This window comes from Lactuca virosa, chromosome 2 (assembly GCF_052849685.1).
Source record: "Lactuca virosa cultivar CGN04683 chromosome 2, Lactuca_virosa_CGN04683_v6, whole genome shotgun sequence".
NCBI lineage: Eukaryota > Viridiplantae > Streptophyta > Magnoliopsida > Asterales > Asteraceae > Lactuca > Lactuca virosa.
Genome location: NC_136427.1, coordinates 184,767,597 through 184,790,914, shown reverse-complemented (window position 1 = coordinate 184,790,914; position 23,318 = coordinate 184,767,597). Strand labels below are relative to the sequence as shown.

At 34.4% G+C, this 23,318-nt stretch overlaps 1 protein-coding gene and 1 pseudogene across 1 annotated transcript; one reads left to right on the top strand and one right to left on the bottom strand.

Annotated features, from left to right (window-relative positions):
- Window positions 1-15,893: 15,893 nt before the first annotated feature.
- On the top strand, window positions 15,894-18,252 carry LOC145156655 (uncharacterized). Its single transcript, XM_079075943.1, has 3 exons — window positions 15,894-16,174; window positions 16,357-16,473; window positions 16,577-18,252. Exons 1-3 carry the CDS (start codon window positions 15,896-15,898, stop codon window positions 18,173-18,175), a joined length of 1,995 nt encoding a protein of 664 aa, XP_078932069.1. The 5' UTR covers window positions 15,894-15,895; the 3' UTR covers window positions 18,176-18,252.
- Window positions 18,253-19,170: 918 nt separating this feature from the next.
- LOC145158022 (putative methyltransferase At1g29790) lies at window positions 19,171-19,912 on the bottom strand (annotated as a pseudogene).
- Between the last annotated feature and the right edge of the window lie 3,406 nt (window positions 19,913-23,318).

Genomic DNA, 23,318 nt, shown 5'->3' with positions numbered 1-23,318 from the left:
CAATATGAAATCGCCACCTCTGTATGAACCTGATTATTATAAGGATTTCATATACCCAAACCAAGAAATTCAGATGAGAAAAAAACAAAATTAGAAGGATTCCACATGCCCAAAATCACGTGATTATTATTCAATCAGATTAGATGTCGAAAGAAACTGACATCTGATTTTAGGGAAGAACAGATTCTCGTACCTGTGGATGAAGCCGGCAGTGGACGGAGGAGGAGGCAAGCATCGCCGATATTCTGGTGTGTATGGTGGATAGTGATTATGGAGGTCGGTCAGAAGGAGGAGAACGATCGGTGGAGGAACGATAGATGGTGAGGCGATATGGAGGCGCTATGAGAAAAGAACGTATTCAATGTTTTTTTTAGTTGTGAAGATGTTAGAAGACATTGTGTAACATCCTGTTTAATTAATAAATAAATAGATAAAATTTTAATAAACAAATAATTGCCCTAAATCTATATTAGTAGTGGGATGTTGGTTTTGGGAAGCCAAATGTTATAATTTTGATTATTCAGGGGTTAAAAAGTAATTTTGGAATTTATTTTGAAAAGATTTTGGAGGCTAAGGTGCAATTTGGTAAGTATAGGACTTGATTTGTAAAGGGTTTTAAGAGACAGGGTTAAAAAGGTCAAATATGGATCTATTTTGAAATAAATAGGAGTTGGAGGGACCATTTTGGTCATTATGGAGAACATTTAAAATGGAGTGGGTATTTAAGGGTTGCCAAACCCTAACCCTAAGTGAAGGTCGGCCGCACCCCTCACTTCCTCTTCATCCTTCAGCCACAAAACCCTATAGCTCTCCCTCTCTCCCAGCCATCATCTCATCGCTACCATCGAAGGACCACCCGAGGAGCCGCTTCTAAAGACGAAGGTTGCCTTTGGGAGCCATGGCAGTCGACGATCGGAAGAGGCAAACCTTGGGTCGTTCGCTGCTGTATCCTCCTCCGACGAAGTCAATCTCACACATCTCTTCTGTCGGCGAAGAATGAAGACCCACCGAGAGCAGTCGGATGAAGTTGTGTCTGTCGGGAGTTTGAAGTCGAAGATCGGAGCTGTGTCACCGGTAGCCGTTGCTGCTGTCGTTTCCTGTGCCGCTGCCGCCGTCATCTTACACCCTCGTCGTCGTTTTGCGCCACCTGTAGGGGTGGCTGGACTCATTCATGACCAGAAGTGATTTGTGGTGGTTATGTTCGATTGTAGTATTGGTATGAGGCTGCTGGAATGTTTGTATGGCCGGAGATCCGAAGGAAAATCCCCACTGCCACCACCGTGAGGTGGTGGCTGCCGCCAAAGGCCACCACAAGGTGGTTATATATGTGTGTATGTTTAGCTTAGTTAGTATATGTGTTACTTTTGGGAATTTTCACTTGTAAAATGTAATAGAAAATGGAATAATGAAAGAAAGGAACCCTAACCACCACCGTGAGGTGGTGGCTGCCGCCTCCTGCTGCCACCGACCGCCGTGTCGGGTGGCGGTGTGCTTGCATGATTGTGTTTGATTCGTTTGGATGCTGAAACCCTAATGAGCTTAAGGATTTGGCTATGGGCCTATTGGGCTAAGATGGGTTGGAAACCCTAATTAGGGTTTGGAAAACCCTAATGTCACGAAACCCTAATTTGGGACTTATCCGGACCGCATCGAGATTATTTAATGAATTTAAAATATTAATTAATAATCATTGGTAAATGAACTTAAGGCAATAATGGACTTAATGGATTAAGTCCTTAATGGGTTAAGTAGGAACACTTGACCCTAATCGATATTTTATGCGAGAAACCCTCAATTGGATTTGGGTTCTTATTGGGCCAATTGGGAACAGGTTATGGACTAAAGAAATCATTGGGCCTTAGGATAGGACCCATTAGAGAGGCTTGGGCCCAATTTGGAAAGTTGGGCCATAATTGGGCCTTGAGGACTATTAGCTATTGTACCATCAGAATGCCAATCATTTGGACTGGAATAAGTGGTTGGGCCTTAAGATAAGCCTATATAGAGTTTTGGGCCCAATTTGGAAAATTGGGCCATGTGTTGGGGTTTGGTCCATGGTTTGGCTTTTGGGCTTTGAATTGGGCCTTGAATTGAATAAAGCTGAGTTAGGGTAAAGTAGTCTTTTACCCCAAGTGTAGAGTTGTGGTTATGTGTTGGAACCCAATTATTAATTGGGTATTGTTTGATGTTGACAGTTCGGGAATCTGTCAACCAGCAAGGGGAGTTTCAGCTGCGGGGCTTCAGCAGTGCCAAGTGAGTCTCCTCACCATACCAATGGGTCTAAGGCACCAAGGCCAGCCCATTTTATGATATGTGATATGCTAGCTGATTATGTGTTTTGTTAGTATGACGTTTGCATGGAAGACTATCACACCCCCAAACCGGAACGGCGAAAACGTTCGGGGGTGGTTGACGTCATGCGTAGTATCACAACAATTGTATCATAACAAGCATAGTAAACACAACCAGACATTGAATACGTATATGAAAAAGGTTTACATTGTTTAATACATAGTTTTGTTCATATCAAAAGTAAAATGGAAAGACGTGACTCTAACGCTCCGACTTCTCCAAATCCCTGGCTGTCTACTAATTCCCTGAGAATACAAGCAGTTTTGAAAGAATATCAGCATAAAGCTGGTGAGTTCATAAGCATTTAGTTTTGGTGGGAAAAATGTTACTTTGAATCCTTTTGAAGAGTGTTCCTCAAGAAAATCCTATATTTTCTTATGAAAAGCGTGTTTGAAAACTCATTCCTTCCATGACTTCCAGATTCATACGAGATATGTACAATCCAAGGGGTCGTGGAATGAATATGAATATCCGATAGTTACTTGTTAAACAATCTGTTTATGAGAAGCCGAGTTATCCCGGGAAAATCCTATATCTTCCCTAAAAGTTGATGGTTGGTTATCCGTTCGAAACTGAGGTGTACAAGTATCTACCATACTTATATCGATAAACGTAGTTTTCTTTTAAAAACCCTGGTTACATAAATAAAACTAATAAAAGAAAATGTGATGAACTAAATCCTGAAGGTACCATTAGTACCTTCCAGTAATCAAATCGGTTATTCCTTTGAGGTTAGTTCACTTGATTCATTATTACAAAAGTAAATCTCTGTTATCTACATTGTGAGTTTTATAACCATACATTAACTTGATATGGCCCGTATCGGGGCCAGTATCCTTTATGACTTTGTCACCCGTAGACCTGCCGATCCCACTGTAGCTAGCAGCGAGGTGCGAGATAGTCAATCCCGTATAGATCTATACACAACAGTCACGCTCTCCCTACAAGAGATTCTGGTCATAAGTGCTAGTCCTACACTCTGTTTCGGTGGTGAGTGTTACCAAGGACGTGTCTCCAACTAGACTAACAAATTTACAAGTAATAATATGGAAAATCCTTTTTATGATTTGCATGAATCCTTTATAAAGTAATACGTTTTGCTACATGATTCACAAGTTCGTTACCCTAGTTTTGAAACCTGTTTCTACAAGTTGATTTCTTAATCGTTTGGTAAAACTGTTTTCCGTGTTAAAAGCATACTAAACATATAATTATCTTAAACAAAATAATATACTTTGAGCACAAGTTTCCTTGTACTTTTGCTTGTATTCCCCCCCCCCCCCTTCTGAAAAACTCAGAAAAAGCGTAGGGGTATGAACTGATGGGTTTTATACAAACAATCCTATGTGTGCATGCAACCCTAGAGTTGGATCTATGTTATCACTATTAGTTATACAACATTATGAACACATAATAAAACCCTAATGATGCTTACTATTTTTCGAAATTAACCAAAAAGGTTAGATTACATACCTCTTGTTGTTATATTGTAATAACAACTTAAATCTTGAATCTTCTTGTCTTTGAAAGCAAGCACCACAAGTGTAGTGCCTCTAATGGCTCACAAACACCAAGAACAAATGGAGAGGTAATAGAGAGAGGAAAGAGGTATAGAATTTCGTCCCTAGGACCCCTTGGGAAGGCATGGACGAATTCATGAGCCTTAGGGGTCTTTATATAGGTGTAGAGATTAAGGTTTCAGTCCTTATCCTTATCTAGTTGCTTGCCCACCAAGTAACAATAAGATAAGCCTTGAAATCCCTTATCCTTTATCCTTTGGACGATTTCAAGGATCCTTATCTCCTTGAATTCGTTCAACCCATATTTAGGATAACCATTACCATATTTTGTAACTATCACATAATTACAATTCAGCCCCTCTAGTTTAATTAATTTCATTTGATCACAAAATTAATTCTTAATTAATTATTGACCAATATTAATTAAACAAATATGATTTCTCCTTTAATATATTATTCTTATAACATATTAATAAATCATAATAACCTCTTTCTCTATTATTTCTCCAGTCAAGTTGCTTTGGTGAAGGCAACCCAAAAGGACCATGCACAATCGGGTCAAGTACTTGACAAATATGGTTACGGGCTTAGACACTAATCCAACATGAACTCACTGTGGTTGTGTGGAAACGTCTACTGGAAACGAAGATCCTCGGGTTGTTGTACGTGGCACTTAACGGAATCCTAATATCAATAAATACGTATGTGTATCTAAATTAGCAATTTCGTTAGATAAAGTGTTAGAAAAACACTTGCTTTCGGTTAAGGAATGTTACCGGAACCTGCTTGAATTGAGAAAATGAGCTTTCACCACTTAGGAAGAGTTTGCGGCCGTAAAGAGTGGTTTACGGCCGTGAAGAGTTTTCGACCGTGAACTGGGTTTTCGGTCTTTGAAGATGGGCCGTAAACGGGTTTACGGTCTTTGAAGATGGGTCGTAAACTCAAGGACAAGGGTGCTGATTTCGAAGAGAAATGTATTCCAGATGCCCCGAAATAACTATAAACGGTGTTTCTTGGTGTTTCCTCGAAGATTGAAGGCCTTCTAGATGTTTACGGTCACGAGTTTTAGAGAGAGAAAGAGAGAGTTTCCGGTCAGAGGTGTTCAAATGAAGGTGGGGGTCTCATATTTATAGAGGTTTTGTGGTCGGTGGGTGGGGTCCACCCGACGCTGGCCGCAAACGAGTTTACGGCCGTGAACTCCAGTCAGGCCGTGAACATTATGTTTTTCGAGGATAATTCGAGTTTCACGCGGTTTTGGTTCTGACTTGCATATATAAGTTTAATTACATAATACCAGATGATTTTCTAAATCAAAGGTTCGACGGAAGATTAATAAAATTCAAATTTTATTAACGAAAATTGCATAATGGAACGGAAAAAGTTTTGGGTTGTCACAAAGACCTCGGGCGGGTTCCCGAGGCAGTAGACTAAGACCATGTGGGGGTTCCCATGGCAATTAGTTATATGTGTTATGTGGTATGCTAGATAATATGTGATATGTGGTATGCTAGATATTCTGTGATATGCGATGTGCTAGTTGACTCTGTGTTGCTTGCATGGAAGACCTCAGGGGTTTCTCGAGGCAGTGAGATATAAGACCATGTGGGGGTTCCCATGGCGTTCCAGGCTAAGACCATGTGGGTGTTCCCATGGCAGTTGGATATAAGACCATGTGGGGGTTCCCATGGCTTTCCTTAGTTAAGACCACGTGGGGGTTCTAGTGGCACCCGGTGTAAGACCTTGGAGGGTTTCCATGGCTTCCTTATATGTTTATATGTATGGATTGTGTAGTTGATATGATTTATGTGAGTATGTGAATAAGACCTTGGAGGGTTTCCATGACATCTTCATATGTGTATATGCATGCTTATGCAATTGGTATGGTTTATGTGGTAGAGATAGCTTTTATAGTTAATATGATATGTGTTATGTGGATTGTTTGTGGGGTATGCTCTGGGGAACTCACTAAGCTTCGTGCTTACAGTTTTGTTTATGGTTTCAGGTATCATGGTTTTGGAAAGGAAGGGCTCAACTTGATCGCATTGCAGACACTCATGTTTTCCGCAACGAATGATTTTGGGATGAACTCTGATAAATGTTTTAATTAACAATGTTTTGGAATGTTTGGAATAAATGATATCTATGTTTGGGTTATATTAAAATGAAATTTTTACCCTTGATTTTTGGGTCGTTACACATTGGGCCATGTATATGCCAAGAAGACTTCACGCAGACGTTTTTAGGTCTGTGCATTTCCAAAAAGAAAACAGTCTGTAAGGACATATGTCTGCGCGTGGTCTGCGAGGTGCAGACATAAGTGATTATGCAGATCTGCAGACAAAAAACAAACAGCCCCTAAGTGTTTGTTTCTCGATAGTTAGACTTCAATGGACATGTCTGGAATGATTACAAAAGTCTGAAATCCAAAAAAAGTGTTTGTAACATGTGTCTGAAAGAAAACAATGTCTCGAATACAATGAACATGTTCGAATTACATCCCTCGGTTTTTGTTTTTCTAACTTTGTATGTTGTTATTTTCAACATAAATGTGGTTGTGTACACGATGTCAGGGCCGACCCTAAGCATGTGCCGGGTGTGCGACCGCACATGCCCGTGTCGTTTAAGGCCCAGATTTTTTAAAATATATTGTATTATCTTGATATATAAAATATTTTGAGAATGCAAATAATAAGAGGCTGTAGGCGAGATGGTTAAAGCGCTTTTTACTCAATGCTTGTGTTTCAGGATCGAAACTAGGCGCTATAAATGTGACTTTTTTTTGTATCACGTTATTCCATCTTATGTTCCTCAAATTGAAGCCACGTATCACACAAGTACCATTCATTAAATAAATACCATTAAGGCCTAATTATCATACTAGTCCAATATTCTGTTTATTTTTATTATTTCAATCATTTTATTTACAATTCAAATTTTTTATATTTTTGTCACAACTAGCAAATTTGGCTAGGAAGTTCTATCCTTATGTAAGCATTATCAATGGCAACAATTGTAAGCATGACTTGAAAACATGATGTTTATTCAATAACAACAAAATTCCATCAAACACTCTATACAAACACTTCAAATAGTCAACAGAAGATTGGAAACCCTAAAAAAATCCCGATTTAAGTCCAATAAGGACTAGGATTTTCTTATTGGGCCTAATGGACCAATAAGTCTCCAATTTGACTAGTTTGGGCTTAGAACTCATAATTGGGCTCTAATTCAGCCCACTTTCATGAAACTTAACATTTTGGGCCATAATGGGCCTAAAATGGATTGGTTTACCTTAATGGGCCTGGTTTGGCCATAAAAAACCTAATAAATCCTAATGGGCCACAAATCCATTCTTTTATGCAAGATTGGGCCGTAAACCCTCCTAAGGGCCCAATGGGCCGTAAACCATCAAATTGGGCTTCATATTATCGGACTCAAGCACTAAAGGCCCAAAATTCTTTCTCTCATTTCTCCCTCTCGGCCCAACTACATATAAAAGAAACAAAAAAAGAAGAGTTGACTTTTATGATTGCCACCTCCATATTATACAAAAAATAACCATGCATGATCCAACATACATCCACAATAGTCACTTCAATTCCTTCTCTCCTCTCTCTTCTCTTATTCACGGCCGAAGGAAGGAACACACACACACAAACCATTTCAAAACTCTCTCTAAGTATAACACATTCAAAAACACCCTCCCCTCTCATCAAGAATTTTCGAGAACTAGAAGCTTTTCAAGGAGGTTTCAACCAAAAATCACATCAAGTTGCACTCTAGTGGTAAGATCTCACAAATCTAAGTAGCATACTTTCTTTTGAACTCATTCATCCTTCTTACCACCCTAATTTCGTGGTTATGCACTGTAGTGAACCCATCCAAGTTCGAAATCCACACAAGGTGTTGCTATGGCCAAAAATCTTCTTCACATCTTCTTCAAAACCGAAACAACTAAGCAAGGTGAGTTCATACCCCCTTGTTTTTCGGTTTTTACTTGTTTTTGGGGGAGAATACAAGTATTATGTGATGATCTATGTGTGTTTACATGTTATGTGTGATTTCTTTAGTTTTTGGTTGTGATAATATGTAATACTTGTGATATTTCGAGATCTATAGCAAAAAGGGTGAAAGAATCATAAACAAAAACATAATAAACAACATACATCATAGATCTAAGGGATCTTAAGTTTTAAAAGTGAAAAACAAAGCCAAAGAACTTTACAAGTGTCATTTTTGCAAAAATAACCAAGATTGGGTGTAAATTGATAATTATCGGTTTTATGAGGGTTATAAGGTATTTATTTGTATAAAAGCTGATTTTTATGAAAATAATACTTTTCAAAGGGTCAAAAACATAAATTTTAGCCTATTGGGCTTTAAATTGGGCCTCACGAGTTTTTGGGCCCAAGGTTGCCAAAAAAATGTAGTTTTGAGGGGCTGAAATGTAAAACTTAACAAACTATGAGTCTAAAACGTAAATCAATTATTTCAGGGGTTGAAAATGATTTTATTACCAAATTGGACTAAAAATGCAAAGTTTTTGATTTTGGGGTCAAAATTGTAAAACTTACGGAAATTAGGCCAAAAATGTAAACTTTTTACAAATAAAGGTTGGAAATGACAAGTGCAATAGTTTTGGACTGAAATTACTATTCAAACAAAGTTTGGGTGGAAAATGTCAAGAAAAATGGTTTAAGGACCAAAAATGTCAATTTTCATAAAAAGGGACTAAAAGTGCCATTTTTATAGAAAAAGGGGCCACAATGGTCAATCTAAATGTTTTTGGGCCAAATAAACAGTTATAAATGTTTGGGTTAAAAATATCAAGTTATAACGCATGACTTTAAAAATATATACATATATATATAACGAAAAACTTCGTTATAAATCAAACGTTAAGGTATTTTTTTTTTACATTGTAAATAAACATTTAGCATACGACAAATACCAACAATACGAACTTAAACTCGATAAAACACAAGCAACTCGATAAAACATAAGCAATTCAATGGTTGAGCCCAAATACCTTCTATTCGTGCTATTGGGCATTTGTGACCCAATATCATGATTATTGGGCCCAATATAATTACACATGTTTATTGGGCCTCAGGTGACCCAATTACATGCTTAATGGACCCTCAATGGCTTTTACATGCTATTGGGCCGTAGTGGCCCATTTGCATTGCTAGTAAGGTCCAAATCAATCATAATGTGTGATGAGCTAACGTGTCCGTCGCATACTCGACAGCCTATAATAACATACATGATTAGTGGGCCCCCGTAGTCCTCTTCTCTTCGTCTGTTAGGCTTACCTTTTATTCAAGTAAACATAAATCAGGTTGTTAAACAAGGTTATTCAATTTCATTGGATTTAGTGAGTAATAACGGGCGACACCAATAAGTGTCGGTCGTAGTCTGTAGTTATAATCAAAGTCTCCTGGAGGGAGAGCGAGAGTTTGTGTATAGATCTATACGGGGGTGACTCCCCCACACCTAAGTTGTTCGCTACAGTTAGACTCGGCCAGTCTAGGGTGACAAAATCTTAAATTCAATACCGGCTTTCACTAGAATGCCAAGACAGACGAAATAGTCATTATTATGCATGGTTATAACGACTCACATAGAGATCTAATACCATCTAAGTAATCATGGGAAATCATATTCATTCATTGTGACGATACAATAATACAAGACGATCATACTATTTATATCGGAAAACATCGGGTTTTCCGGGGGAACAACATTATTCACTTTTACTTTCGATAACTATAATGCAAGAATTCATTATGAGAAACATACTACTTTTACATGTTTTGAAATCATTCACGCATATACTTATGGATCATCACACCTATTTCGTAAACAATTGTCGTTTCAGAAAATATCGGATTTTCTGGGTTTTTACAAACTACACAAAACATTTTCATATCAAACCTGCTTATGAACTCACCAACATTATATATGTTGACCGTTTTCAAAATAACTTGTGTTCTCAGGTAACCGTTAGAATGAAGAATTATCAAGCATGCATCTGAATGTATTTTATGTGATGTCATTTGTTAAACAATTTATTTTTGTGATTATGTAATGTAAACAATGTACTGGATGTGAACAATGACGGTTGTAATGTATTAATGCATGGTGATGTTTATGTTATGTTTCATGTATATTCATTGTGATGATATTTCAATTTAAGTCACACGAGCCCTCGGACGTTTCCGCCGTCTGGTTCGGGGGTGTGACAATTTTATTTTATAGTTATAAGTTTACATTGTTGTTGGCATTGTTCTTTCTTGTATTCTGATTTTTGATTTATTCAATCGAATCATAAAATTTTATTTTTATAATTTTAATTTTCATTGAATATTTGAGTGATTATTGTTATTTTATTTTTAAAAATTATGTCACCTACGTATATCTCGTAGTAAAAAAACGTAGAAAGGGAACAAGAGTTGAAGAACTAACAAAGGTTGAAAATGTGTGAACAATATTGCTTCAATTAATGCGATGAGAGTTTCGCGATTCATTTAGTTGTATAAAATTATTTATTGTCTTACCGTTTTTTTTTGTTTATGTTATAATAATTATATTAGAATTAATGAAGTTTGGTTATAAGTAGAAAAATTCACATATATTTAAGGGCCCATTTGGTAGACTTCGCATAGTGCCCTTAAAATCAACGGACCGGCCCTGCACGATGTTTCATTTCATTGACCATGGAATGCAACCCTCAAGTTGGTGAAAAATAATTACCAAGCTACGATCTACACCAACTAGTAAGGCACTTTCCAGGGTCATGCTTCAATTGTTGGCATGATGTCCCCGATGTGGAAGGGGACATGTTATTGTTTTATGCATTTCATGTTTTGTAAAAAGGTATGCACATATGAAACAAAATCAACATGGAGGAATTATACTTCGAATTGGGTGACTACAAGCCTTTACTTCGGTGAATGAGATCTTTCAAATGGTTGAAAATTGGTTTCTAAGCGCAAGTTTACTCAACAAAAAGGTGAAAGTTGATGACCCTTATCTTAAGAAATAGGTCGCTTTTTCTCTAGCATTTCTTAAGAGTTGTTGTTTCCTATATAGTATAATGCTACAATGGTTGTTAGTAGTAAGGCTTAGGAGGAAGACTTAAACAAAGATATATGACATGTAGTGCTTTAGAGCATGTATTTATTTGAATTTACATTGATCTACGTACAACACAAATAATCAATGCAAATTCAACATTTCCCGTCCAATGTGATTTTAAGAAAACTATTTATTTGTATCTCACATGTGTTTCATACTTATAATAATTCCTCCAATGAGCCATTTTACGAATAATATCCCATGGGTTTGTTGGTGCTGCATTTTTTTCTTGGCAGGATCAATCTATGATATAATGTGTCTTGTTTATATCGGCCAAATATGCGTAGTAGCTATCCCAGTAGTTACGATCTTTATTGCTTTTCTTGTAGGTTCACTTGTTGTAACACACTATATTTTTAGCAAATTTAAAAAAATAATAATAAAATAAATAAATTTGAGAGTTAAATTTGAAGTAATTAATTAGTTGAAAAAAAGAAGTTTATTAATTTTGATAATTCATTAAGATAATATTTTGAAAATATATAAATAAGTGTTAAAGACAACAATTAGCCTAATTAGTATTAACTTAATATAGAGACTAAAATGATAAGAATTAAGGAAATCTTCAGAAAAGTCCCAATATTTACGGGAAGTTACACTTTAGTCCCAATATTTTTTTTTGAACAAAAAAGTCCTGAAAACCGGCAAGAATTTGCAGTTTGACCCTTTTTAACGGGTTGAAACCGGTACCAAATTAATTTGAGACTATTTCGTAAACTAACCCAAAATATTGAGACTTTTCTGTAAACAAAAAATATTAGAATTTTTCTGTAAACAAAAATATTATGACTTTTCTACAACCAAAACCCTTATTATTATTATTATTATTATTATTATTAAAAATATAAATAAGAATACTATTTTTTGAACTTGTTATTATTAATATTGTTACTAATACATATTAATGCATTTAAATAAAAAATAATATTAATGACATTGTTTAAGGGTGGAAGTGAGGAGATGGTGATGCTTTTAGCATTGAAATCATGAATGTATGTTTGTATATTTTTACTTTGTATATGGTCATATCATATTTGTTATTATTGTTTTCAGTTCAGAATATTAATACTTAACAATTTAAAAAAAGTTGCATATTTGTAAATTGTTTATAAATAGTTTAAGGTAGAATGGTTTCTCACTTTGTATATAAAATTGTTTAAGGTTGAATAATTACTTTCCAAATTCACTACAAACATCTACATAGGTTGCACATATCAAAATTTAAAAGTATTAATTACAATATATTGTTTAATAAAAAGTAATAGAAATAATTCAAAAGTATTAATCAAAATACAAGTATTAATCCAAAAAACATGTCCTATTACTTTTTATTAATCAAGATATTGTAATTAATACTTTTAAATTTTGTTATGGGCTACCTGTGTAGATGTTTGTAGTGGATCTGTTGGATTTAAAAAGTAATCTTTCTACCTTAAACATTTTTATATACAAAGTGAGAAATCTCTTTATCTTAAACTATTTATAAACAATTTTACAAATATGCAACTTTTTTTTAAATTGTTAAGTATTATTATTCTGAATTGAAAACAATAATAACAAATGTGAAATGACCATATACAAAGTAAAAATATACAAGCAAACATTCATGATTTCAATTCTAAAAACATCACTATTTCCTCCACCTCCATCCTTAAACAATGTCATTAATATTATTTTTTTATTTAAATGCATTTATATGTATTAGTAACAATATTAATAATAACAACTTCAAAAAAGGATTCTTATTTATATTTTTAATAATAATAATAATAATAATAATAATAATAATAATAATAATAATAATAATAATAATAATGGTTTTGTTTGTAGAAAAGTCATAATATTTTTGTTTACATAAAAGTCCTAATATTTTTTGTTTACAGAAAAGTTTCAATATTTTGGGTTAGTTCACGAAATAGTCCCAAATTAATTTGGTACCGGTTTCAACCGATCAAAAAGGGTCAAACTGCAAATTTTTGCCGGTTTTCAGGACTTTTTCGTTCAAAAAAAAAATATTGGGACTAAAGTGTAACTTTTTCTGTAAATATTGAGACTTTTCTGAAAATTTCCCTAAGAATTATATGGATACGGGCTTAGTTTATAACATATGAAGTGTTGACCAAGTATATAAGTAACTAGCAACTTAGTTTAAATAATAATTTTGGATGAAACTTTAGTTGTCAAGTCTATTAAACTAATTGAATAAGCTTATCACTGTCCCCGTTAACCGATTAACGATCGAAAGAACCTAGATGGTGATGAATTAAATCTAAGTTTTCACCATTGAAGCTTTGCAAGATAGAAAACTACTTCATATCGATTCTTATATCGAATTAGGGTTTGGAACTCAATCCAAATCCAAAGTTTGAGTGAAATTAAGTTGTGAAATCAATTTCCAAGCTTAATATAACATTCAATTCATTGAGATCAAGTCTATATAGTTCATGATTATGTTCCTAAAAATTACTTCTTGGTTTTTCTTTTCACTTGAATTTCATTTTCTTTATTTGATGATCACTTAGTCGCCAACAAAGACTCCTTTTTAATAACCTTGTTATTAAGATGAAGCCTCGTCATAGTCGCCATGTCATTCTTTCATACCATGTATTGCACATATTTATCATGCAACTCCCATGTAGCTAGATACATTAACTAATAACATTCCACAACGATGCCTTATAGAAATTATTCTATGGCTTTCTAAGAAATTTAGGGTGCGTTTGATTGTGGAAAATTGTTTTCATTTTCCAAGAAAATGTTTTCAGAAAATAAAGTTGAGTTTTATTTTGTAGCTTTCAATAAAAAATTTAGCAAAGGCGTTTGGTTGGAACTGATGAACTTTTCATTTCATCTTAGAAAGTTTGAAAACTTTGGAAAACTGAAAAAATTACGTTTCTAATTTACATACAATTTGGAAAAATGAAAATTTTCACTTTCCTAGAAAACTTTGGAAAATTGAACGAACCAAATGCATTTTCACAAATTTCTGAAAAACTGGAAAATTTTCTACAACCAGACACACTCTTAGTATTCACGATTTATTTTTTTGTCATGTTCGAAATTTTAGACTACATTTGTCAAAAAAGTATCAGATAAAAATATCAAATTAAGCAATTTTCAAATATGCTCCATATAAAAAAAACCAACATAAAAATTAAGAAGCATTAGAGGATTTAATTTTTTTTTGAAACAACTTTATTTGAGAAATCGTTAGTGATCTTCAGAAAATTCATATTTTTAAAAAAGATGGTCCTTCATATTTTCTTGAGAAAATATTGTTATATTATGATATTGATTAATATGGTATTTAGGTGAATGAATATCCATTGAAAGATAGATATATAGAGAATTTTAATTCTAATGTTAATTTTCATAAATAACCTAAGTAAAATAAAAAGGACAAATTAGGCTAATCTTATTTACTAATTTCCAAAAAAAAAAAAAAATTCTAAATTAACCAAATATCAAAATAGCCATAATTTTAGGGGTGAACAATTGAATCGAGCCGGATCAGACCGATTTGATAGAAATTGATGGACATTGGATTGGACCGGTTAATCCAGGGTTTTCTAGTTCTTGTATCCGTTTGACCGGTATAACTTTAGGTGCATATGATATAACTCGTCGAAGCCTACCAAAAGTTAGTTTATCTATTATGATTGTAGGGATGACTATTTTGGACCGGACCGGTTTTACAGAAATTGATGAACCTTCGACTAGAGTTGTTGATGCTGGTCCAGATCCGATTCCCGACCCAATATAATCCAAAGGCCCAAATGGTCGATAGTGTTCGAGTATTTTGTAGATGATATTTTTAAAATCCTTTAAAAACTATAAGATTTTTTTAGGTCAAAATTATAATATCATTTTTTTTTCTTTTGCCATAAAAATGATTTTTAAATATTTTTACACAAATAACTTAAGAATGATTTTTTTGACATTTTTTTTTTACGAAAACCAATTTTTTTTTTTTTTTTTTTTTTTTGCAAAGAATTTTGCCGGTAAGTCTTATGAAATTCTTTGAGATTTTTTTTTATTCATTTCTGAAAAATACAAATATCATTTTTTTTTCCTTTTAACTTTTTGTTGTGGGCCAGTCTCCCTTTAATACTTAAATTGACTGAAATTCGATTCCATCGCGTCATCTCCTCTCCCGCCACGTATATTAAAGGGTGCCGACGATACAGTTTCCACAAACTTCGTAAACTCAAGCACCAAATCCCGGCAGCGTCTCGTATTTTCATCGGTCAAAACCCTAATTCTTCTTTCATTTATTGATCGAATCGTCAGTTTTTGTGTTTACACTGCATTCTTTCTCCGATTGAAGATCGAGATAACTGTTTTTCTGTTTCAGTCTGAACATGGCTTGCTTTTCGATTTATTTGTTCTCAAAAATTTTCCGTCTTCGATTGCTATATATTTTGTTATTTTTTTTTTAAATTATCATAACTTGTGACATGATTATCATGTTTGATTATTATAACGTCTTAGTCTGGTTAACCCTAGTTGATGATTACTAAATTTCTTACTGTGAGTCCGATTCTAGTATACGACACTGAACTTAGATTCTCTTTTTCTTCAGCCACTGAGTTCGAAGTTGCTTATTACTCCTTCTGGTGTTTGGACGTTCATGTAAGGTGATTATCGCACTGACTTGAACTGTTTTTGGGGTTTCATAGAACTTCGTTTCAATTCTGATTAATCGATTCTTTATGTATAAAATCATTACGGTTAATGTAAAATACTCTGAATCTTGCTTTAATCAACTCATTCTCTGATTATGATTCTTTACTCTAAGTTTCATTTGATTAGGCCCTACTATTTTACAAACTTTACATGCCTTTTGTTTCTATTTTTGGATGTTTAGGAAGTTCACTGAGGATATGGCGTATAGAGGTAACATTGTTCCAGGAGAGCTTCCTGGCTATGGTGCAATATTCATGTCAAATTCAGGAACAAAGAAAGAGTGTTTCCAACGTAAGTTATTTGGGCTACCTTTAGCTCAGTCTGATTTTGTGTTGCATGTGAAAAAAGGAATGTTTCTATTCCTTTTTGAGTTTGAAAAGAGGCAACTACATGGTGTATTTCGTGCTACCTCTAATGGTGATATCAACATTGAACCCCATGCATTTAGATCATCACAAAAATGCTTTCCTGCTCAGGTATTGGTTTCTACTTTCTACACTGCTAATAATTAATTCTGCTTTTCATGGTTTATGTATTCAGTATTTTATATATAAAGAAGACTTTTATGTTAAGGATAAGGTTACATACTCAAATACTCAAACAGATTGAATAAAGTAGTATATAGCCATTAATTTTGCAGATGCCATTTATTATGCAGGTTCCCTTTACTTCTGTATGGAATTGCTATCCACTATATGAACATGAATTCAAGGATGCTATTAGAGATAATTACTTCTCATGGAAGAAGTTCAAATTTGGTTTGTCTAAGCATCAGGTATGTCTCTATACTCTTAACATATTTATGTTATTTTGCACATGTATATATTCTAGAAATGTTATCATTTCTTGTTTATCCTCCTCAATATAAAACTTTTCAGGTAAATAAACTTCTGACATTATTCCGTTCCAAAAGAATATCTAAAAACAACCCTCCCAGAACTTGCTTGAGATATGATGATAACTCAGGAAAGAGAGACACAAGATATGATGATAATAGGAAAAAGGTTAGAGATAGGATGAAATTTATAGAAGAAGAAAATGTTGATGGTTTTGAAGTTGATGAAGTTAAAGAAATAGATAATCAGGGCTATAAAACTCTTATGAAGAAAAGAGCACATAAAGATAACAAAGAGGTGTTCTTAACAAATCGTATGAAGGAAATCGATGATTTTGATGATTGTGGTCATAGGAAGTTAGATAAACGCCTTGATCATACATTAAGGGGATTAAGAAGAGTGAGTGATGAAAGTTTGCATTTTCAGTGTGATATAAATAATGGGAATGAAAACATTTTGGTAGATGGTATTGCCTACAAAAACAAATATTTTAGGGATTACAATAGATTACAAGATGAATATCATTATCATGTTATCAATGATTTCAGTGAAAATCATTCAGCACTGAATAACCTTGGTAATAGCCCTAACAAAGGAACTCAAAAGATTGTTGATGGATGGTTTTTTCGAACAGTAGAAAGTCAACAAAGAAGGTTGACCAATCACCCTAAAGGGGTCACTCTCACTACTGATGTTTGTCAAAACCCTAAATATGAGCCAAGAACACCACCATTTGAACCAAGAGAAGAAGATATTGGGATAAAACTTTGTTCTGACGAAGAATTTGACTTGGAAAATGTCAACCAAAATCTTTCAGATTTTATCCCTGTTTCTGAAGCATCCAAGCATTTTCAAAATCCTTTTGAAGTTAACAATATCGAAAACTCATATGAACACATGTTTCCTAATTTAACATCTTGTGATACTTCATTGATTACAACACATACTCCTTATGATCCTCCAATTTATCCAAGTGAAACAATTCCACCACATTTTAGAAAACCTAGAAGCAAAAAATATGTGCGTAAAGCTAGTGTTTTTGATCGCTTAAATTCGGCTCCAAAACCACTCATCCATGAACAAGAACATGAAAGTGATAAAAAAAGTGAGCTAGATGCATCCGTTAAAGTTGTGAGAGAAGAAAAAGAATCAACTTTTGAACAAGATGATAAGAATGTAGATTATGAGGTTTTAAAGAAAGAATCTGATGTGAAGGTAGAGTGTGAAGGAATAGAAATAGTTGAGGAAACAAGGGTTGTGGATTTTAAACGTCGCAAGAGAACAAACAAGAAGAATCTTGATGATGAATTTAAAGAAAACAACACATCAGGGACAGATTCGGATGTGAGGATGTGTTGTAAGCGTAGGAGACTTGTTAGACCAGTTTTTGTTAAAAAAGAGTCGAATGTTTCTAATGATGAAAATATACCTTTGAAAGACGATTCCTCTTTAAGAAAAGGATGTGAAAGCGTGAGAAAGATTGAAGGTCAGAAAGATAATATTGAAAGTTGTTGGCAAGTTGAACAAAATGGAAATGCAATAGATTCGGAAAAACACGAAGAGATATGGGGTTTTGATGACATGGCGTGGGTAGTTTCGTCTAAATACGAGCACAAGATGTGTGGTTGGATCGATGAGTGATCTTTCATTGTGTCATGAGGGAACTTTAAAAGGTTGATGTGTTTTTTATACTTTATTGTGTTGACAAGAAATGTAAAGTAACCCACTTAGGTCTTATGTTTAGAACATATTTTTGTAACATGAAGTTGTTTTAGCTATATGGTAGCTAATCGTTTAAAGTTTCCTCATTTTGAACATTTGTAACATCAAGTTGTTTTTTGCTATATGTATTTGTATCTTGTGAAAATGACTTAGGAGGGTAATTATTTATTCGTTTTGTTTAAATCCGGGCAACTTATTATTTTTTTTTTATACATTTGACCAACGAACTTGTTAAAGTTATTAAAATGCTACCATTGAGAAGTTATTTTAGGTTATGGTTTACAGAGTTACTTATTAATCAAAATTGAATATTAGTTACAAATATAACACTTGAACATTTTTAATAAGCTTGATGGTCAATCGTGTACAAAAAAAGTTGCTTAAATATAAACAAAACAAATAGATAATTACTCTTCTAAATCAAATTTTCATTTTATTTTGCCATATAGGTGCCACATACACGCTAAGTAAGTTGTAACCGAATGTAGCCGGTCATAACAATAACATTTGAACACTTTTAACTAATTTGTTGGTCAATCGTGTACAAAAAAAAGTCGTCTAAATGTGAACAAAATGAATATATAATTACACTCTTAAGTTATTTTCCTTGGGCAAATGTTATATTAGCCCATAGAATTTGTCGTGTTTGTTTTAAAAGATTATCCAACTTTTTTTTATACATTAAGGAAATGAACTTTCGTTTAACCTGTTAAAAAAGTCACTTAACCCACTATAACAAGTTTTAGTCTCATTGTAGCCTCATCTCCTCCAACCTCCTCTTTGCAGTTATATGTGTCCTCTATTGCAGGTTACAAAGGACAGTCTTCAGAGAATGCCCATTTGGCTTTAAACTCCCCGTAATTGTTGGTAATTTTCCCACACTCCGACAGTAGTCATACCAGTAAAAAGAAGTTTCAAACTCTTACTGGCTTTGGCTTCTGAAGAACAACAGATAAGTAAGCCTCTAAGTTTCCTGAACCATTAATCTTCTCTCCCACAACCCATTTTGATTTCTTATACCCATATCTTTCAATCAATCGGGTAAAATTCTCTCTTTTCATCATTAGAACAAAAAAAATTATCCAACCAAACAACCCACCACCCCTAATGATCTGATCAATATCAAACATCAAGAATTCAAGATTTTCAGATCGTCCACCAATGTCTGAACCATTTCCGACATGAATAAGTCAAAAACGTTTTCATAAAATAAGAATCTGTGATCTAAACTTAGATACAAAGGGAAAATCCATCTTGCAGCTATGAATTCGTTGAAAGGGGCATCGATGTTGAGAGTTGCAGTGACAACTGTGATGTTTTTATCCGCCATTCTAGTGGCAAAAGTACCAGATAGCTAAAACATCGTCAATCAAAAAAATCGTTTTTACCTCTTGATTTTACAAATCTTTGTTCTTGTTTCCATTAGTGAGATCAAAACATCTGACACAATTGTGATTTAGTATCTTCTTGTTTAAACAGATGAGATTCTTGCAACCTAAACCACTCCAACTGTAAACCTTTTCACTAATATTTCTCCAAAGTGAAAGCGGAAAAGGGTGAAGACCAACCAAGAATTGTTTTCGCGAAGCATCTTCTTCGTGGCAAAGGCTAACATCCTGTCAAAATAAGCTTCTGTGAAAGACTCCAATCATCAAGGCAAGCTCATAGATAGTCTCTCTCTCTCTCTCTCTCTCTCTCTCTCTCTCTCTCTCAATTTGTACTTGTTTTTCGGTGTACAACCATATACATACAAATCAGTAATCAATCATCAAGTTTTTTGGTTCGATTGATCTGAAAATGAAAAGAACTAGTTGAGCTGATCAAGAAGGGTATATATGGTGAGTATACTTCAATGGAGACGCAGTTGATGGTCAAACAGTGATAGGCACACATTTTACAGGCTTACTCGGTATCATGTCACATAAGGATATTTTAATACAGGAAAACAAGAGTTCATTCCCATAATTCCCTTAATGTACAAAAAAAGTTGGATGACCTTTTAAAACAAACACGATAAATTCGATGAGCTAATAGGACATTTGCCCAATTTTCCTTTATTTTTCATGTTTTTTTCCTCAGATTTGGTTCGTAGCTAGTTTCAACTTTACGCTCCCAATTTACTTTAGAACATTTAGAAGGTGATCATGTTAAATCTCCAAACGAAACCAAAACCCGATTACCATATGAATAGGGTGAGTGAGAGGTTGGGACTTAGGCCAACCTCTACCACCGAGAGGGGATGTTTACATCGATGACATTCGACATAAATAAAAATGAAGAAAATAGATAAAAAGAATAAAGATAATAATGTAATAACATGCCTTTGAATGGTCTGCTACGCAACCAACAAATGACATCAACATTAGCTCAAGTCGTGAGAATGATGTAGGGGAGAAGGTGATAAGAAGGCTCACATCGCGTGAAAATAATGGATATAAAAACGTCACCACACAAGTTGCGAATAGAGATAAAAACAACAATATAGAGTAACTAAAGGAAAAAATCTATATTTAAGCATTGAAGTTATAAATAAGAATGAGGATTGTTGAGCAGATGCGGTAATAAACATAAATACTAGACAAAATTGCAAATTTGGTCCCTGTGGTATGTCAAAACTAGCATGTTTGGTCCAAAATGGGTTTGGCTTGCAAGGATGGTCCAATAGTTTCATTTTGTTGCAAGTTTAGTCCAATGGCTTAACAGCCGTTACCAAGCTCCCGCTACTTTACCCATGCCCCTCTCACTTAAGGGTATTTTAGTCCATTCATCTAGCCCCTTTATTATATTATTATTATTTAGTCCATAAAGAGACTTCAACGTCTCTATTCTCGTCTCCAACAAAAAGCCCTAACGATCACTCCATCTGTGATTTCATCTTCTCCATCGATCACCCCCTCTGTGATTTCATCTTCTCCATCGACAATGGTGATGTGCTTCTGCAGAAAGTGGGCGATAGTTCGGACATCGTGGACAGATAACAACCCAGGGCGTCGATTTTGGGGATGTCCTGACCCGGTAAGTATGTTACAGTTTGTTTTTGAGGACTGCTCCCTGATGATCTAATGTTTCTTTTTTCATTTTTTCAAGAATTCGTCATGTGGGTTTATTGGGTGGTATGATGAACCCATGTGTGCTCGTTCCAAAGTTATAATACCAGGGCTGCTTAGGACAATCAATAAGCTACGAAAAGCAGTGGATGATATAAAAGATCAAGCTAGTAAGCATGAAAAAGAAGTGGTGAAGATCAAAGAACAAGCAACTATGTTGAAGTATTACCTAGTCTATAGCTGGATTTTTTTGTTGTTGTGTTGGTGTTCTTGTTGTAAGTCCACAAATGTTATGGTTATCTTTTGTAATAGGTTAGGGGTATATGTGTCTGGTTTAGCTAGTTTTTTGCAAATGTAGAACATTGTTGTAATGCAAATTAATGGTAATGAAAATTTGGTATCTATTGACCAATTATGGATTTGTTCTGTTGTTCATACATAACCTGCTAAAGATAACATAGCATGCATCCATATGTAGTTAACACAAAAGCATACTAAACACATAATACCTATTACCATCTTCAAAATACATGTCATAAGTTAATTGAAAACAAAGTTATTGCAACAAAAGACATCCTACATGTATGTCACAACTAACATTTTAGCTAGGAAATTCTATTCTCATATAATCATTCAACTAGTATAATAACTGGTACTCTAAGCGAATATCATACTCTATGCTGATCCTAATACATCTCATATGCTCAACTAAGGGCAGAAAACCCTAAAAATCCCGGTTTAAGTTCACTATGGACTAGTATTCTCTTATTGGGCCTAATGGACCAATAAACCTTCAATTCGACTATTTTGGGCCTAAAAACCCTAATTGGGTTCTAAATGGACCCACATTCATAAAACTTAACATATTGGGCTATTTGGACCTAAAATAATTCATGTTATCCCTATTGGGCCAAGTTGGGCCATAAACTCCATTTCCTTGACTCTAATGGGCCGTGAACCATCTTAACGGCCCCATGGGCCGAAAAATAATTATTGGGCCTATGAAATTCGAACAAAGCCAAGAAATTGAGCCCAACACCATTTTCCTTCATTCCATTAGGCCCATTCTCGGCCCAAGAAGAAGAAAAAAAAATGGAAAAGGAGGATTTGCCTAACAAATGACACCTAATCTTTATTTGTTGGATATCCATGCAAGAGTGCATGTATCCATGCACCTCTCACACCACCATTAATCAAACTCTATATCTACCTCTCTCCCCTCTTATTCTCTCGGCCAAAGGAACACACACACACTTCCACTTTCAAACCCTCTCAAAAATCATCTCAAAAACTCTTCCTTCTCCCATCAAAATTTCGAGATTTTGGGTGCTTTCAAGAGGGTTCTTCACCAATATCATCATCCTTGGTAAGTTTTTGCTTAGATCCATGGTTTAGCTTCTTGATTTCTTCAAAAATCTCCTCTTACACCCATATCTTTGTGGATCATGTTCTTAGAACCATCTAAGTTCAAGATCTACTCAAGAAAGCTTGCTAGGATCAAAAATCTTCTTCCACTTCTTCATCAAAACCGATCCATCACCCCAAGGTGAGTTCATACCCCCTATTTTCGATTTTTACTTGGTTTTGGGGGAGAATACAAGTTGCTTTATTTAGATCTATGTGTATATGCATGAATATGTGTGTTTTTCATGACTTATTTGTTGATTATGTGCTATATACTTCATAAATCTAAAAATATTTTAAGAATATTAAGTTTATCACTTGGATCTACATGAAAACCTTGAGAAAAGTATGTGTTATCACATATAATACATGTAAACTAGTAGATCTGGGAATTATACACTTAAAATAGCAAAAATGAGTGTTGTGTTCAAAGATCTATAAACTAAACTCAAAATTCAGCCTTTGACAGAAAAGTTTTGGTCCAATCTCGAACTGTTTTGACCACCTAAATGATAATATGTTTCACAAATGTTTTACATGCAAAAATTTCAGGTTTATACCTTTAAAATGACTACTCTCACGTTTTCATACGATTTTTCTACAATTTTTTG

What these genes read in the sequence shown, in the direction of transcription:
- LOC145156655 (XM_079075943.1), top strand. Translation starts at nt 15,896, where the DNA reads ATGGCGTATAGAGGTAACATTGTTCCAGGAGAGCTTCCTGGCTATGGT. An exon ending in AAAAATGCTTTCCTGCTCAG is followed by an intron (nt 16,175 to 16,356) that starts GTATTGGTTTCT and finishes TTTATTATGCAG; the next exon opens with GTTCCCTTTACTTCTGTATG. An exon ending in TTGGTTTGTCTAAGCATCAG is followed by an intron (nt 16,474 to 16,576) that starts GTATGTCTCTAT and finishes AAAACTTTTCAG; the next exon opens with GTAAATAAACTTCTGACATT.